The sequence below is a fragment of the Cataglyphis hispanica genome, chromosome 4 (assembly GCF_021464435.1).
Source record: "Cataglyphis hispanica isolate Lineage 1 chromosome 4, ULB_Chis1_1.0, whole genome shotgun sequence".
Lineage (NCBI taxonomy): Eukaryota > Metazoa > Arthropoda > Insecta > Hymenoptera > Formicidae > Cataglyphis > Cataglyphis hispanica.
The window spans coordinates 10,343,881-10,360,738 of NC_065957.1; the positions used below are offsets into that span (position 1 = coordinate 10,343,881).

A 16,858-nucleotide genomic window follows, 5' to 3' on the forward strand; every position below is an offset into this window, starting at 1 on the left:
GGAATACGCGGATAACCATCTTTCCTTAATTAATATCTAATTGCAGATTTTCCTTAAGCTTCAGATTTTCGGATATATATTAGGAAAATGATAATTCCGCGCTCGATAATTTTAGTTAATTCTCATCACTTTACATAAATCTTCTACAAACGCACAGACATTTGTGCGGATTCTTTGTTGTTCAAACAGATCGGGAATAGTTTTTCGCCATTGATCGCCTCCACTGTACGCAGGAGGATCGACGACGACGTTCAAATCCCGTTTATTTGATTACCTCTCGTTTAATCGAGGCATTCGGCCCGAGAATGGGATTTCACCGAATCGTCCGTCGTGTTCGAGACCTGAGGAGCGCGTTTATATGCGGGAGAGAGAGAGAGAGAGAGATGCGATTAAGCTGAAAAATCGACTCGATTGAAAGCCACGTTTTTCGTCTACGAATAACGTCGACATCATTTTTCCAGCAAGAATAATCGTAGCCCATTATGTTGGAGTTTACTATCTCAACATGATTAAAAATTACATCCATTTTTTAAATAAATAAAATAAAAAATTTCTCAATACGATTTGTTATGCGAATCTGTTTAAAAATTTGCATAAATTTATCCTACGAGATTATTAAGTGGAGAGATTCTTTATCTCCGTCTATATTGCTGTAATGATAACAATTTATTAAATACAGCGCAAGGATTGTTTACACGATAATCTGGAGATCAGTCTCTTTCTCCTTTCATTCGTTCATTTCATTCAATAAAACGATAGAGAAGAATTATCTCTTATCATTTATTTCTCGTTTACTTTCATGAACAGAAAGAAAGCTGCAAATCTAAAGAGCTGGCGTATCGTCTTTTTAATTGGTTCATAAATGAAACAAGTTATTAAAGAGAGAAAGAAAGAAAAATAAAAAAAAGACCAAACGAGCAAAGTCAGTAGAAAAGTTTGTATTAAGAATGCTAATAAGGAGGAAAAGATGTCAAAAGAAGAAACGTTACTATCCTTTATCTTGTATAAAAGTTTATTATCTTCCTTTGTATCAAAGAAATATTTTTAGAATTTGACGTTACAAAGAAATCATCATGATCTTGACAAAGGGAATATATTTTAGCAACTTATTCTATAATAATTAAACCTTTTACAGCTTCCCTTTGCTGTTAATAGATTTATAAAAGGTCATCTAAAAATTATGTATGATAAAAATATTATTATGAGAATAATCTTCTAATAGACATACATCTCGTATCATAAGATTATTTTACAAATATGACATATATTCGCTTTAAACTCTGAATATGATAATAATAACATTAAAAAAAAACTAATACATTCAATAATAATATTCGATAATATATATTGATTGCAGAAACAATTTGTACATACTGAAGGGGAAAAAATAATCAAAATACGCGCGCGCGATCTAAATAAACTTGAATCCGGATCGTACTAGGAGTTGCATTTTTATTCATGTCTCGCGATGCACAATGCTTTTTGATAGATACTCCCGTCCTTGCGTAGGCGGTACATAACAACGCAACGGTCGGACGAGATTAAATCCGCTATGAAGTCGATCGCTGCGAAACGATCTGTAGAATGCGGCGAAGCAATAATTTTTAACGGTACCGCGACTCCGATTTTATCGCGAGTTTGCGCAATATTTTATTATCACTTCGGCAAACAAGCTCTGCGCTGGCTCTCTCTCTCTCTTTCTGTCGGCGTAGCTACATGAATACACTCGCTGAGACTCGTGCACGGACTCGGTTTTGTCACGACGAAACTTTCGCCGGTGTCAAGGAACTTTCATTCAACTTCCATGCGCTCGTTGGATCGTGTTCCTGGATCGTCGAACCATCTAATAGACTTACACTTACACGGACGCGCGAGCGCGCAAGTAGTTCAGCCCGGGGTGCGGTGCGCCTCGCCAGAGTTGATGCTCAGGCGGTTCCTCTCCGACAAGCAGGTACTTTCTACTTCGTCATGTCGTAAACGTGATGCCTGTAGATGGCAACGTAAACGTAGAATGGGATAGAGGGTGGCGAGGTGCGCGGCGTCGATAGTGCTTTATTGTGTACTGTATCTAATAAGCGGAACTCCTTGGAATACGGATCTTAAGAGCGTCGGTATATACTTGAAAATTCTCATCGCCTCGTATATAGAGAGAGATTAACGATTCTTTCAACTTTGTTTAAACAGAGATCGCGATTTTTAATATTGCTTCTCTTTTCAACGGATTGTTCCGAAATATCTTGTGTCATACGTCATGTTTAGTGAATACACGTCATCGAGATATCTCAAAATATAATACAGTCGCCAATACACAATTCGCGACATTATTCGCAACGAAAACACAAACAGAGTAAAGCGCACGGGACGTAGCGTGGCACGGTTGTATTTTGGCATTGAACGTCGCCGAGGGCCGTGAGTTAGCCGCACGACGTGTAAACGCGCGCACACCCTGGAAATTTGCAAGTAAATGGCAATTAATCAGTGTCCGTATGAATGGCCTGTTGCCGTTAATTTGTCATTTCGTACCGCGACAATTTGCATGCGACTGTCCACCGGTCATCGAATTTGCTGTTGCGCCATGCGTGTAGCAACAGTCATCGGCCAGTTTCTGCAAAGCACTTTCGCATTTATACGAAGAGCTCTTAATATTCGTCTACGTATATAAAGAGGAATTTCGGTTACGCCCCGCACTCTTCCGACGTAAAAATAGTGGTGTGTGTGTGTGTGTGTGTGAGACAGACAAACAAACAGACAGAGAGAGAGAGAGAGAGAGAGAGAGAGGAAATTTCTCTTTTATTCTTATAATGTACCTCTTCTTTAGAGAAGATATCTCCTTTCCCAGGTTTTCGATAAATTTACAGATATTTGAAGCTTATATTCTTCCATATATATCTGTCTTTTAGAACCGCACAAATAGGATTTCACGCGATTTATTAAATTTTCGATAGCACATGTAACTTCTTTTATTTATTTAAAAATTTTGCTCGTGTATACATATAGGTAACGCGATGAAAACTTGGATCGCAAGATTAAAAGAGACGATAGTAAAAGAAATGCAATGAAAAGTTCTACTTTTGTGCATTGAGTTCTGTCCTCGTCATTCGTCTTTGCTTCGATACTTTTTAGTTCAAAAGGGACTTCTCCTTCCACGCCACCTCGCTGTCGCCATTCGTGTCGATGGTGAAGAAAATTTCGGAATACCTCGAAACTTTATCGGTGCTCTTTCCGTTAGCCTCGAAGCGCGAAAAGCGCTATCCGCGGCACATGAACGGTTTCCCTCGCTCGGAAACTTTTATTTCGTCGTTCCGCCGACATGGACTACAAGAAAATCGAGAAAAAATGTGCGGTGAGGAAAAAAAAGTACGTACAGAGATTTGTCACTTTTTCGATGACTACTGTTTCTACCCGCAAAATATTTTATATATTTGAAAATGTGCTAATTTTATAAATAGCATATTATAATTTATAGAATCTGATGCTCGATAGAGTGAAATTATCTTTTGATTGTTATATTTTTTATTTATTTTTTTTTTTTTAAAGAGAGAGAAAAAAAGAGGTGACAATAATTATTTCCAATTTAATTTTCTGTCTATTTCGAATACTTTCGTAGCAAGCTGATTTAGATAGTCGAAGAAATTTTATTTTCTCATAACTTTACATGGAGAACTTATTCGCTTTAAGTATTCGAAGTTCTATCTAAATACGCGTTCGCGTGCTTGAACGCAAAATGCCTTTCTCATCTTTGCACAACATGTTTTCATATTCCGTCTTACTCATCTGAGTTTGCTTCATGCGTTTGCATTTCTATCTTTGTTTTTTTTTTTCATTAAACCTCGAAATATTCGATAAAATCCATGGAGATTCCGTAAGTTCTATGACGAAGGAGGAGGAACTTCCGATGAATCGGCGGGCTCGGTTTAGCGAACTGTGGAAGTGAATTTCTTCTTATTCCGAAAGTATTCGACTGTCGTCCCATGGTGTACGCGCAAGATCGATTCCCACCGTTTCCACTGTTGACTGCGAATGCATTCGATGTAAAATGCAGAAAACGATCAGCGTGGTATACCGTAGTACGAATAGCGGAATGTCAGGGGAAAGGAAGGGACGGCGGGAGGGAGGGAGGGAGGGAGAAGAAGGGGATTTTAGAGTTTGAGTTCAAGAATTTATGGAAATGTATTTTTCCGCGATGCGAGTGTTGGTTGGCGCGCATTTTTACACGTTCCTTTACAAACACGAATATATTACCGGTATTCTGTAAAATTGTTAAACTAACGTTTCACTACGCTCGACCAATAACTGATCAAATCCGATCGTTTTATACGACAATAATATACACACTATAATTTATATTTCTAAATAAATATTCTATTTTATAATGCGTATATAATTTGATAAATCTTTCTATCGATTTGGAGAGAGATATAAAGTTATCGCAACATAATTTTCTATTATTAGTAAATTAGGACAGCCACTGCTCAAAGTAGAGAAGGTCGGAAATTTTTGATGCTAATTTTTCGTATCGTTTGAAAAATTTTTTCTGTAAAATAGAAAAATTATCATGCTAATTTTCATTTTCCTTAACGCTGTTTGCGTGCATAAGCATAAACCATTCTTCCTATGTTGCTTTTGTCGGAATATTCGCGCACTGCTCTCCCATACATTAAACCTGTCTAATTAAATTAATATTTTCTTGTAATGTACGTTCTTTCATAAAGAAGTTTGCTTGTTATAATAATCCGTTCTTCATTTTAATTTTTTTTCAAAATGATAAAAAATGTTTATAGTGCAAGAATATTTTAATTTTATCAACTATAACATTATTTTATAGGTTTTTAATATAATTTTTTACAGATGCCTGCATATTAATTTTTATAATTAAAAGTATCAGTTTATGATTTGCATAAATAACTTGCTTAATGTGTTCTCAATTATAGCAAATACTTTTTGTTTACATATAAATGTGTAAATTAATATTAACTCTCTTTGAAGAGTGAATGCATGCGATCAATACAAGTAGCATTAATATCTCCTTCGTCATCAAAATAATTTTGCACATCCATTGAATTCAAGTTATGCCATGAAATGTCCGCTACGCGTAAAGTCCGCGAGACTCGCTACCGTAAATTATGATATAGCGAGACAGGGATTGGGTCGAAATAGCTCGAAGTTGTGTGTAACAGGACGTGCACTTTCTAACTCGATTATTGCTTTCACCATGATATGCCATCATTCCGTTCGAGCCATCCGTCCATTCAAGAAAAGTTTTCAGAAAAGAAAATCGGTTTGATTTTTGTCAAGTGTCCTATTTTTTTTTGTTCTACAATTGTTTGACATATGTTCTGACTAATTAATATAATAAATCGTTACATCTCTTCTTTTAATTTTTATTACAATTTAAAGATAACGTATATTAATTCAATAGTTAATTCACGCAACTGCTATTCATTTAATCGCTGTTAATCGCGGTTCCATCCAGATAAATTGATACAATCAACACTTGCAAGAGTGTTATTCGCGATTATTTATGAATTTATGGTACCATATCAGTCATGCTGTAATCGTACGCGGATAATGCGGGTAAAATCTACATCGAAACGCTAAAGCACGCAGCGGCGCGCGTTAACATGCAATCTCTCTAGTCTGCTATCGGTTTAATCGATGTCGCTTAATACATTCGTTACTTTCGCGTTATATTAAATTAATTCCATTACCGACGATCGCACATAGAGAGCGGGGAGGAAGGGGAACGGCAATCGTTGCGCTCTATTTGCGTCGACACGCATAATTTCGGCTTACTTACGCTAATGAAGGAGTGCAAACACATGTGAAAACGCATATATACATTCAGATCCGTACGGCACTCCGGACGTTGACCCTGAAATAATATTGCCAGGCACCCTCGGTGGCGCCCTTCAGTAGATCGATCGAATTGTGCCCGGCACACGAATTCGTTCAATCAATTCCGCGCGACGTGATTCGGATATGGTCCGTGCAAATTATTGTTGTATCGACGATAATTGAGCACGGCCGCCTAATAAACCGCCGTTTGGATCGCCGACTCTTCTCTGGGTGGCTTCGGGTTATGGCAATTACATCGGCGACTATCGTCGGAGCGTGCGTACCGCGAAAACGTCGTATGACCAGCCAGTTTACAATATATGTATATATATATATATATAATCCGGTGTTACGTTTACGCTAGGAATTAATGCCGAACTCGAATGGACTCGCGCGGTCAGGCGTGCGGACATAATCGCATCGAGGGCCACGACTAACAACTGTAAGCCGAAAAGTTCATTCGATAATAACGCGGGTTTTCTCACGACGAACTGTTATTGCTGAAGTTAATTTATGGCTCGGCGAGAGACGCGTTTAAAGCTTTATTGGAGGAACTTCGTTACGCTTCGACGTTATATCGCTTATGTCGACGCTATAGTCTGGGAATGAGGACCGAACAGCCGTGCTTTCTGAACTTTACGATAAGTTAATAACATAGGATGCGCAAAATCGTGAGCTTTATATTAACTATATGCCTCTGCGATAGATCAGCATTATTCATTTTAATACGAGGCGAGTTGTTATTCATGACATCGACGAAGCAAGTGTCATCGAGTTATAAGTTGATGCTGAGTATCAAAAATTATACGAGAAATTTCATAGAATCGCGACTGTAAGTACATTCGATAACTCTTCATTCGTGACCTATCGGTCTCGATAGTTTCGACGAGAAAGTTCGTACAAAATCGATAGCGCGCATTCAGGCCACTCGTACTTTCCTGTCATCTCTTACCATCAGTTATAAATTAATCATTCAAGTATTGGTAATGCAAACTTTATTCTTATATTTAAATATTTTATTCAACTTATCGCGAGTTTATAACGTAAATATTAAATTCAAGACACGCAATCTTTTTTTCCCTCTTTCGTATGTAAATATGATTTTAAAAACTATCAGATATATAACCGTCGCATGCTAGAAACCGACGAAAACTTGTCCAATCTTCCGTTAGTCGGTAGCAAAGGTAAAGGCGCCTCAAAGAGTTCGCTCATGCGGCGAGGTCGGAAATGTCGACGCAACGCGATGGCTTCATGCGGGAGTCGGATCGCAATCGCGAGTGTGCGTCGAGATTATCGACAAGTTGCTCATTCGCGTCTCGAGCTCGACCTGTCTAAACGAGAAACTTTGCTGAAGACGCGGCAAGTTTCCACAACCGCGGTGGGGGAAGAGTCGTCCCCGCTACTCGATAGGAAAATCTGGAAAATCGCGGCGCGACGAACAAGCGGGATCGCGAGGGAGGACTCGTTTCGAGTGGCATCTTCGACGTGGATTTCTCACGTACAATATATACACTCTAGAGAGAGGAGAATTTTGTCCTAGGAATCTGAGATTGCCACGGTTATCTCGTTTCGCGGAAACATCGCGACGTTAAATACACCGACGCGACGTACATAAGTAGCAACGGCGTCGGTGTTCAGACACGCGCGGCGACGGTGAAGTTTGCCGACCAGCTGCGCGAGAATGCATCGTCGTTATTTGTTCCTTAGTAGTTTCTTCCCGCATTTTTTTGCGGTCGCCCCGCTATACACGGTGTGCTCAATTTTGCGCAGATAAGACCGCATGGCTAACCCGAACGGTTCTAAAGAAAAGAAGAAGTTGCAAGCGCGTAAGACTGAAATTCACATGGGAGGCTGAGAAAAGTTTGTAAGAAGAAAATTTCTTATTTCGCTCTGTTAGCCATCGAAACCAATCTGAACCAGTCTTAAATATTTGATGTAGATTAATTATCGGAAAAATTAAAGATGCTAACTTTGAGAATTTGTATTTGTATTTTATCTTTAAGCAATTAATAAACAATAATTTTGATACATTTGTATTTATTTATGATTTGTTGTAAACGTTTCTCGAAAGTGGTAAAGCATAATATAAGTCATTTTTATATTAATTTCTTATTAATATTTAAGAGCAATAAATTCGATTAGAGTAATAAATTGATATTTAATTACATTCAAGTTTGATTTCTCGTAGTGTAAATGTCAAGTTAACGGAGATAAAGTCACAAACTTGCCGTGAATAGCCTAAACAGTCCGTCAAACGCATTGTATCGCGATAGTAACTTCCATTTTCGATCGGTTCACCGTCGATTCTCAATATCGCTGTACGGACGGCTTAATGAAATTTTCGAGGGTTTCGATTCTGCCATAAATTTCTATCGCCGACAGCGATTTCGTTCGCTGATACACACAAAACCGGACAAAGTCGACGTGGAATCGAGAGAGAGAATACTCGTAACTTCATTCTCGACTCATCGTAATTCAGCCCACACGTACGACTCTATTTTCATCGCAATGATTAAGATCACCGATTTATTCTATAGATTTATATCCGCGCCAAATGTAGTCGTATGTCGCTCGAGGAAAGCTCTCAAATGTTTTACGTGATTTCTATTTTGTATAATTCCCACAATTTGTACGAACTTTTACATCGCGCAATGCGCCAACGCATTGCTTTAATGTCGCCAACACGAAAAATATGTAAATTTTTTTCACGAACTGAAATCTTTTAATATCTATCCTATGCAGCTTTAATGTAAAACCGTAAAAATGCGGTCCCGTACATATCGTGTACTTGTTCACTCAGCTTTTCACATCTCCTACCCTCGTCGTATCCCCGCGTCATCCAATTCCAATTCGTCCGCGGTGGTGCGAGAACTGTTCGAGCAAAAGCGACCGGGTAAATATCTTGCAGTGACGGTAAACGAAATTGAATAAACATTTTTCAGCAAATAGAGCCGACAATGGTACGAATTTAAAAGTCGCTGAGACGAGCACAGGTGGTTCCCCTGTCGCTGAAAAAAGCGCCGAACGGAAAAATTGCATTTCGCCTCCCCCTCCGCTCCTCTTCCCTTCGAATTTCGTTCGTCCCTCGCGTACTTTTCGCTCTGTCCCCTCCCCCTCCCCCACCCTCTGTTTCTCTCTTTCTCTCTTCCGTGCATTCATGCTTTTTGCACTGCGAGAACATCCCCATAAAGCTCCGATCGCCATCGTCAGTGATGTAATCGATTTTTATTCTCGTTATTTTCATTGCGAATTATAGTTATAAATACTAATGTACGAGTCATTAATATAGATGAATCAGCTGCGACACAATCTCTATGCAATAACGTTTTTAACGTGAGACGTGTAATTTTAAATTTGACGAAATTCTGATGAAGAAATGCTATATGAAGTAAAATCGAAGCGCGGAAAATGCAAAATACATTGAATACATTGAAATGCGTACATTGAATATATTTCCATTGCGTTTCCATAGTTTTGCTCATTATATTATATATTATTAGATTTTACGATGCTGAAGCGAAGGCAAAAAAAAATTTAAATTGCGTATATTTTATTTTACTATTATTTCATAAAACATTCTGTTCGATCGGGATATAAATTAACAATATAAAAAAAATCGAGGTTAATTTTCTCAAAGCTTGCCTTTATCATTCTTAGCTCAGAAGCGGGCGTTTGTTACACGCTAGAGATTATGTGGTCTTACAAAGGTCTCTCGCGAACGGTCTTTATAAGAGCTTAAAGAAGATAGAGGGATTAACAGTACATGACAAAAAATAGGTAATATAACGATGAAATATTAATTGTTTTGCTGGAGAATGCTAGCCGGGTCAGAAATTTAAGTCCGTGAAAAAAAAGTCATAAAAAGAAGAGAAGGATGCGAATCGAGATGAAAGGGGGAGAGATCAAACCCGATTTACGATCAGCTTGTCTTGGCAGTTTGGCGAGGTCGTTTCTTCGCCGTAGCGAACGAGAGAACCGATCGAGCGCAACAATCGATTATACCGAACGATAAATTAGCATTGTCGAGTTAGTATCCGACGTGCTTACCTCAAGCGTGTTCCCGCGAATGCGATTGTCGGGAAATAGTTTCGCTATGCAAGATCGTGTACGTTGCGCATATTTAGACGGCTATGAATGACCGGCAGAGGGTGAATTCTGGGAGATATTTCACTATTATATGCAAGCAAGCAAGCAACGTATTCAACTTCCTCTCTCTATTACTGAGCTCGCCATGACTATTGACACCATTGTTGTAGTTCTTACGCTGAAATGAATTCTGGAATTTATAATTAGAAGATTCTGTCTAATTATGAAAAAAGCACTGTGTGTAGCATGTAAATGTGAAATATAAGATATTATAAGAGACGCAAGTTTATTTTGCGCATCTTTTTTATTGACAATATCGCGCTATATATCATGTGGCGCAGAAATCATTCATAGATCGCATATTATGCAAAAAAATTTTTCATGAAAGTTTCAAATCCGTTGGTATCTCCTCCAAACCCGAGTCTTAAATCACGCCGAAGAATAAAGAAGATAGTGTCGTGGATCGGTTGATCTTGCTATGCATTTATGGATGTCGAAGGTACGAAGAAAGCAATATTTTTCGCGCGGAATCCATCGTCGTTCTCTCGATCCGCAGACTTCTATCCCTCGCATCCGTCTATCGCTCCGTCTCGTCTCGCGTCCCCTCTTCCTTTTTCCCATAATGGTTGAGTCTACCATGACCGTCGATTATTGTCCCCGATGGAAAGCTTCAGGTGACCGAGTGCAAGTACACAGGAAAACACGTAGCACGGAAGTTTCCTGCGATTTCCCCCAGGGCCCTCAAATAATTCTACGTCGAAAGTCCTTCTGGAATTCAACCGTCTTTCTTAGGACGTCGAAGCAGTCACGGACGAGCAACGTCGATGCCCGGATTCTCACAAATTCCGGACTGGAAATAAAATTCGTCTGAGTGCATTGAATTCTTCGGCGATATCGCGAAGGCATGAGTGTCCTCCGTGGCAGTAGTCGAATTGTTTCTGCGACAAGCGATAAATAGTTATCGAGAATCGCGGGGTTAATGACCAAGTCCCTCTTAATCTCTTAACGTTGTTTTCTAGGAGACTAGTGTAAGTAATCGAATCTCTTCTTCTCCTTTCAGAGCCCAGTGAAGCACAAAAGTGGCAACGTTCAAGAGAAACCCGGAAGACAACGCGCGATTTATTTACAGCAAACGCAAGCGCTCCGCTCGTGGTACATGCAGAGAGACGCAAGTAAATTATTGGTTCGACTTTACTTGCTAATCGGCTTTTCAACGTGCGGAAAGTACGAGTCTTTATAAAGATCGTCGCTCGATGGTGCATTAAAACGACGCAGGAAATCGCATCGTGAACGAAGAGGATGAAATAAGGGAAGAGCGCTGAAACATTCAACGCTACCACCACGGACGTGCATCGGACTTACTTATTACGGAAATCCAGTTTGTTGGAATGAGGCTTTGAAGTTTCTATCGCCTGCTATACTCCACCCTCTTTCCGTTGCCATTCGTTTTTTTTTTTTCCTGCGCCTGGAGCCGAAGAAAAGATGGGAAAGCGGAAAACTGGATGGCTTCGCGTTCCGATGGTAGGGAGGAAGTTTAAGTGACTCATGGAGAGACTCTTTCGAAAATTCTTTCCGCACTGTTCTTTAAGTTTCTGTTTTCCCGATGAAAGTGAGAAATATAGAGAGCGCGAAGCGAAGGAGAGAGAGAGAGAGAGAGAGAGAGAAGATTAGCAGCCACGGTCTCTCTTGAAAACATTATTTTTCATCCGTTTTCTACGCGTCGCGTGATAATGCATTATAGTTGGTACACGAAGTAACGCTCGTATCGCGATTCGTTTACGAACTTAAATTAAGTCACATAACTCGAGCCGTTAATACTGCAAGTTGATGTCGCGTACGCGAATAAATGCCATGAACAATGAATTATTATTCTTGTCATGCTTGGTAGTGAAAAGGGTTTACTCTTTCCATAAAAAGATTTAAGAAAATATTATTCCATAAATTTAAGAAAGGACATTATTGCACACAAATTTATATGTGAATCGGTCTTGAAAATATTATTCAATGTTAACCTGTTCTCTTTTGCAAGAGAACATTTTTATAACGTTTAGCCATCACTGTCGGCAAGAAAAGAATTTTGAGAGGTAACTAATATCGCAGGATATATTTCGGGCATCAATTTTCTCAATAGAATTTCAATCCACATTCCAGCCAGAACGATCGTGCCGCGAAAAAATGACGAAAGTGTGCACGCCACGTATGATCGAGCGTCCCTTTGCTGGCAGAGGATCCTTCCAGGATATCATCCAGTCGAACGATTTCGACCGCGCATCGTAATAAGGAATCGACAGTGACGAAAATCAAAGTGACATCCATCGAATGAGACCGACGAATTTGATTGACGAGCAAAGAAATGTGGAATCCGTCCCCCTCTAAATTATAGCTGGCGCGAAACTCCAGTCATGCATCCGTGGCGATTGAGTCTACGGGATTCGAGGACGCGTGTACGGAAAAAAAATCTTATCACTAAATTTCATTTTTTTCTTGTCATTGACTCTCGTCAAATATGCTAATTCGAGATATTTCGACGAGTGATCGTAGCGAATTACGACAATTATAGTGGACGAAAGTCAGCGAGTTGGAAAACGTTCGAGAACAAAGCGTAAAACAATTGGCGTGTCAGGCGCGTGGCGCAGTGCGTGCAAATGAGATCGTCACCAGACGAGTCGTTAAAAGTATTTCTCATTCTCTAAAAACTGTTAACTGTACCGCGAAATAAGCGACGGGCGGCAAATGCGCGCATACGTCGACGTATCCGGCGACAAAGCTGACAGCGGCAGGTCCCGGTGACTTCGTAAATAGAAATAGGAGAAAAGGATGGAGAAGGACAGGCATTACAGAGCTTACGAGGGCTTCAAGCCGGCGAACAACGGCAACACCTCATCTTTGAAGCGATCAACATCGGAACGGTCGAAAACGCATCAGTCTCGTCAAGTGAGATGCCTGTGCTTTGGTGGTGTGCCGGACAAAGCCAGCCAGCACTCTTTCCTGAAGGGTTTTATCATAAATCTCGGGATATGCGCTCTTCTGGTGGCCTATACCCTCCTGGGAAGCTTCATCTTCCTGGCTATCGAGGGCGGAGTCGACGTTGGTCCGCAACAGAGGACCCTCGCCACGACGATAGCCGGAAATCAGCATACCAGGAGAAACACCAGCGCTTTGCTGAAACAGGTAAGAAAAGAGGATCTTTATATATATTATTTTTTTTTAATTTTGTGATAATACATTTATTTATTTATTATCTTTCTCATATGTGTGTATAAATATTGTTGCACTTTTAATACAAAAAAATTTAATATTTATTATTTAATTATTATTATTATTCAATACAGAAAAATATTAAAAAGCATCTTAAATAAATATTACACTTTTAATATAAATAGAAAAATATTAAAAGACCTCTTAAATTTCTTTAAAAATATATATTCGTTTATTATCGGAATGATACAAAATTTAATCATAAATCATAAATTATGAAATTCACATGGCTATGCGATGAAGATACATAACTGTAATGATTGTTCTCGAGAGAATTCTCGAAAAGATTGTACTTAAAATATTATACTTCTTTAATAACTTTGTAGCGTACATACATCAACAAATGCGAAATCACGGGAAGAATAATAGAAAGAAAATAAACAAGATTTGTCGATACTCTATGAGAGCGTCGCGATTGTTGTTGCCGTTGTCGAAATACGTAAACCGCGAACTTGTTTTTGCTTCTCTTTCCCTCGAGGAGCGGCAAACAGTTCCGCAGGCTCTCGATTTATCGTCACGTCTCCGGTTTCATTCCGCTTTTCTACCTGAGGTGACCTCAGTGAACCCGAAGTCAATCGAATTATCGGTGCGTTCTGGCGCGAGCGCTCGTTTCAACGAAGTTTTATCGATCGCGCTTCCTTTCCGCTATCCTTACACTTTAAAGGAAAAGCGTATTCCCCGAAGACATCGGCACAAAGAATGCTGTCTGTTACTTCCGGCCAATAATAGCGACAACGAGTGATTGTCTCGATAGCAATCGGCCATTGACAAACGAATGAATATTCGCGTTCTCTCTATAAACAATTTGATCGTCACGGCGATTTTAAATCGCTTAAATCGTTGCGGAAAGACAATTCTCTGTTGTATTTTATTGACTTGCCTTCTCTGTGCGAAACTAGATTTCTTTATATTGTTGCGATTTAATAAAAATGCAGATAAAAATAGTTGCAGTTTTGTTCGCTCAATCATTACGTAAGATATGAGCCGTGAAATATGTATTGTTACATTCATGATCATTTAATATATGTTAATTAACGAACGCACACGTGTGTCAATCGTAATCCTAATATTATAGACTAATTTTCTACAGTACTTGACAATATTTCGAACGTGGCTTAATTAATAATCATCCGTGTGTTCCAGCTTAATCACGAGGCCCGAGCGAAGACTGTAGAGAGCATATGGCTAATCACGGAACATTTGAACATTCTCTACCGTGAGAACTGGACGAGACTGGCTGATCAGGAGATTGCGCGGTTTCAGGACCAACTGGTGAAAAGGATCACGGAGGACATGATGGCGAGCCAGAATGCCGGGACTTATACCGGGAGTTCCACCAGCGAGACCGTAACAGAACGCCGTGTGCCGGAGTACGAATGGAACTTTGCGAAGGCGTTCCTCTATTCTCTGACAGTGCTCACCACCATCGGTAAGTTTTAGATGCAATTAATTAATTAATTATACATCGCATAGGTGTGTTTCTATTCGCCCGCGCTTAGCGCGCACACTTCCCGCCATGTTCCTGCAAATGCAAATATAATGAGATGTTCTGACAGATTAGAACCGTGAGATGAAATACGATGTTATATGCTTATATCTCGATAATAGAAATACACTGCAATTTCCTTTTTTCCTACGTTAAATTTTCCAATGCAGTAATATATATTTTTTTTCTAACATTTCATTTATTATCTTAGGAAAAAGTATAATAATATTAAATTAAAATAAAAATTTACAATAAAAAAATCTCTTGCGAGATAATGATGAAAAATATCTATAAATTGTATGTCATGCGATATATTTATAGCAATCTCAGTAATGACATGATAAACAACGTCATATAATCAGTATCAACAAGCATCCGTGTCCTAACTACAAAGTGTAGAGATGATGTTTGCTTTTCTTGTGCGATTTCCTTCCCGCGTAAGCACTGTACGTGTATATGAAGGGTATAAGCTTATGCGAAAGGAGCGCTGTCGCATCGGAATATTTGTACGTTAATTAGTAGGCTAGGAAGAGAGAGAGACGCGGACGAGGAAAGACATTGGGGCGTACAGACGAATAATTAGTTGAATCAAATACTGCGTCAATTAACTCACTGTGCTAGCTGGAGGAGTAATTCTGGGGCGCCGAGAATGCCAATTATTTAATCCTTAATTAGATTCGAACATTTTTTAAAAATTCCTTTTAAATAATTTATAAATTAATTTTTTATATACTTCTCGCGCGCATCGGTATTCGATACTTTAAAGACAGGCCATTCGCAAATTTAATTTCTCGTTTGTTTTGATTATTTTTTTCTTTATTCGAAAGGAAAATGTGATATAGAGTTTCGCTGAAATTTTGCAGGACAAAAACTTGATTGCATCGCAAATCGCGAGTAAAACAAAGGAAATTCTCCATAAACAAATGAATCTTTTCCGCTAAGATAAAATAGTATTGATCGAAGCAAATAGCACGGCTTGCAAGAGAGAAATCGTCATTACAAATGGAAAATACAAAACGTGTAAAATAATATATCAAATTTTCAGAAGAAATAAAATTTTACATTAGCGTATAATGTCCGCGCTAAATTAAATACGAATCTGTTGGCCACTTAGGAGATAATACTTTGCTTCGTTCTATGACGATATCTCCGACAATTTCATTGCTTCCGACTTACAAGTAGTGCTCGAATGACGTCACGTCCGACCGTTTCCTCTAGTTATTACTGAAACGGATTGAAATTTCATAAGAATCCTTGGATATTTAAAAAAAGAAGAAAATAATGGGCAAAAACATTGAACGGCTTATCGAATTATCGATAGATATATACGTATACTTATTTCTTTTTTAATACTTACTTGCTCGATCCGAGATGACCTCGTTCATTGCTGATATTCTATACTATTTGCAATATTCGAGTTAATCCAATCCCGCACAGTTCATTTTATCTTGCATGATTTATATTCTTCGTTAAGCGAGAATAAATAAATCTCAAATAGTTATTTAATAAATATTCTCATATTATATATTCTCATATATATATATATACTCATATTTATAATTTTAAATAATTATTTTAAGTATATATTAAAAAATTTTAGATATTATGTTATCAATGATTATTTTAGTATCTTTTTAATATTGCACAGGCAATATTTTATATACAAATCTCTCAGAGATAATTGTTAAACATAATTTTTATATAATCTTCATCCGCAGAATGCACTAAATCCATTTCAAACTCCCTTCAAATTTCACGTTTTATGCACCTACGGAAAACATTGAATGACTAGGAACTCCATGCGCGGATCCTCCCTTTTTACCTCGGCGGTTTAATCATATGCTACGCCGCGGGTAGGTACTCAGGAATTAATATTTCGCAACCCGCTGGCTCCTGTGTTTATAGAAACGAGGAATGGGAGGGGATGTTAGGGAGGGTGTTAGGCGATTGATCGTTCGCTACGAAACACGTAAAATCCCGAGGGTCGCGTAGTACAGCATCCGCAATTTTCGCCGACGATGTATATAGGAACGGGCGTAATATGCGCATCCACGCGGTGGTGTAATCGCGACGGGGAACACGCGTGTGTCCCATGAATTTTAATATAAATTTTAGCTCACGTGTTTTTCGCGTCTATCGTTTGCGATAAATAGCGTACCGGCCATTCAACGGGAGATAAACTTGTCGCTATCG

At 38.8% G+C, this 16,858-nt stretch overlaps 2 protein-coding genes across 6 annotated transcripts in view; one reads left to right on the forward strand and one right to left on the reverse strand.

Annotated features, from left to right (window-relative positions):
- Positions 1 to 16,858, forward strand: part of LOC126848796 (TWiK family of potassium channels protein 7-like) — a 255,765-nt gene that overhangs the window by 194,447 nt on the left and 44,460 nt on the right. For all 5 annotated transcript variants that reach the window (XM_050590005.1, XM_050590004.1, XM_050590006.1 and 2 more), the window contains 3 exons: positions 10,982 to 11,442; positions 12,073 to 13,092; positions 14,323 to 14,608. In XM_050590005.1, the coding sequence (XP_050445962.1) occupies positions 12,739 to 13,092; positions 14,323 to 14,608 (640 nt within the window). In that variant the 5' untranslated portion in view covers positions 10,982 to 11,442; positions 12,073 to 12,738. The remainder of the gene's footprint in view (positions 1 to 10,981; positions 11,443 to 12,072; positions 13,093 to 14,322; positions 14,609 to 16,858) is intronic.
- Positions 1 to 16,858, reverse strand: part of LOC126848808 (retinol-binding protein pinta-like) — a 562,409-nt gene that overhangs the window by 152,232 nt on the left and 393,319 nt on the right. The gene's annotated exons all lie outside the window — the stretch shown is intronic.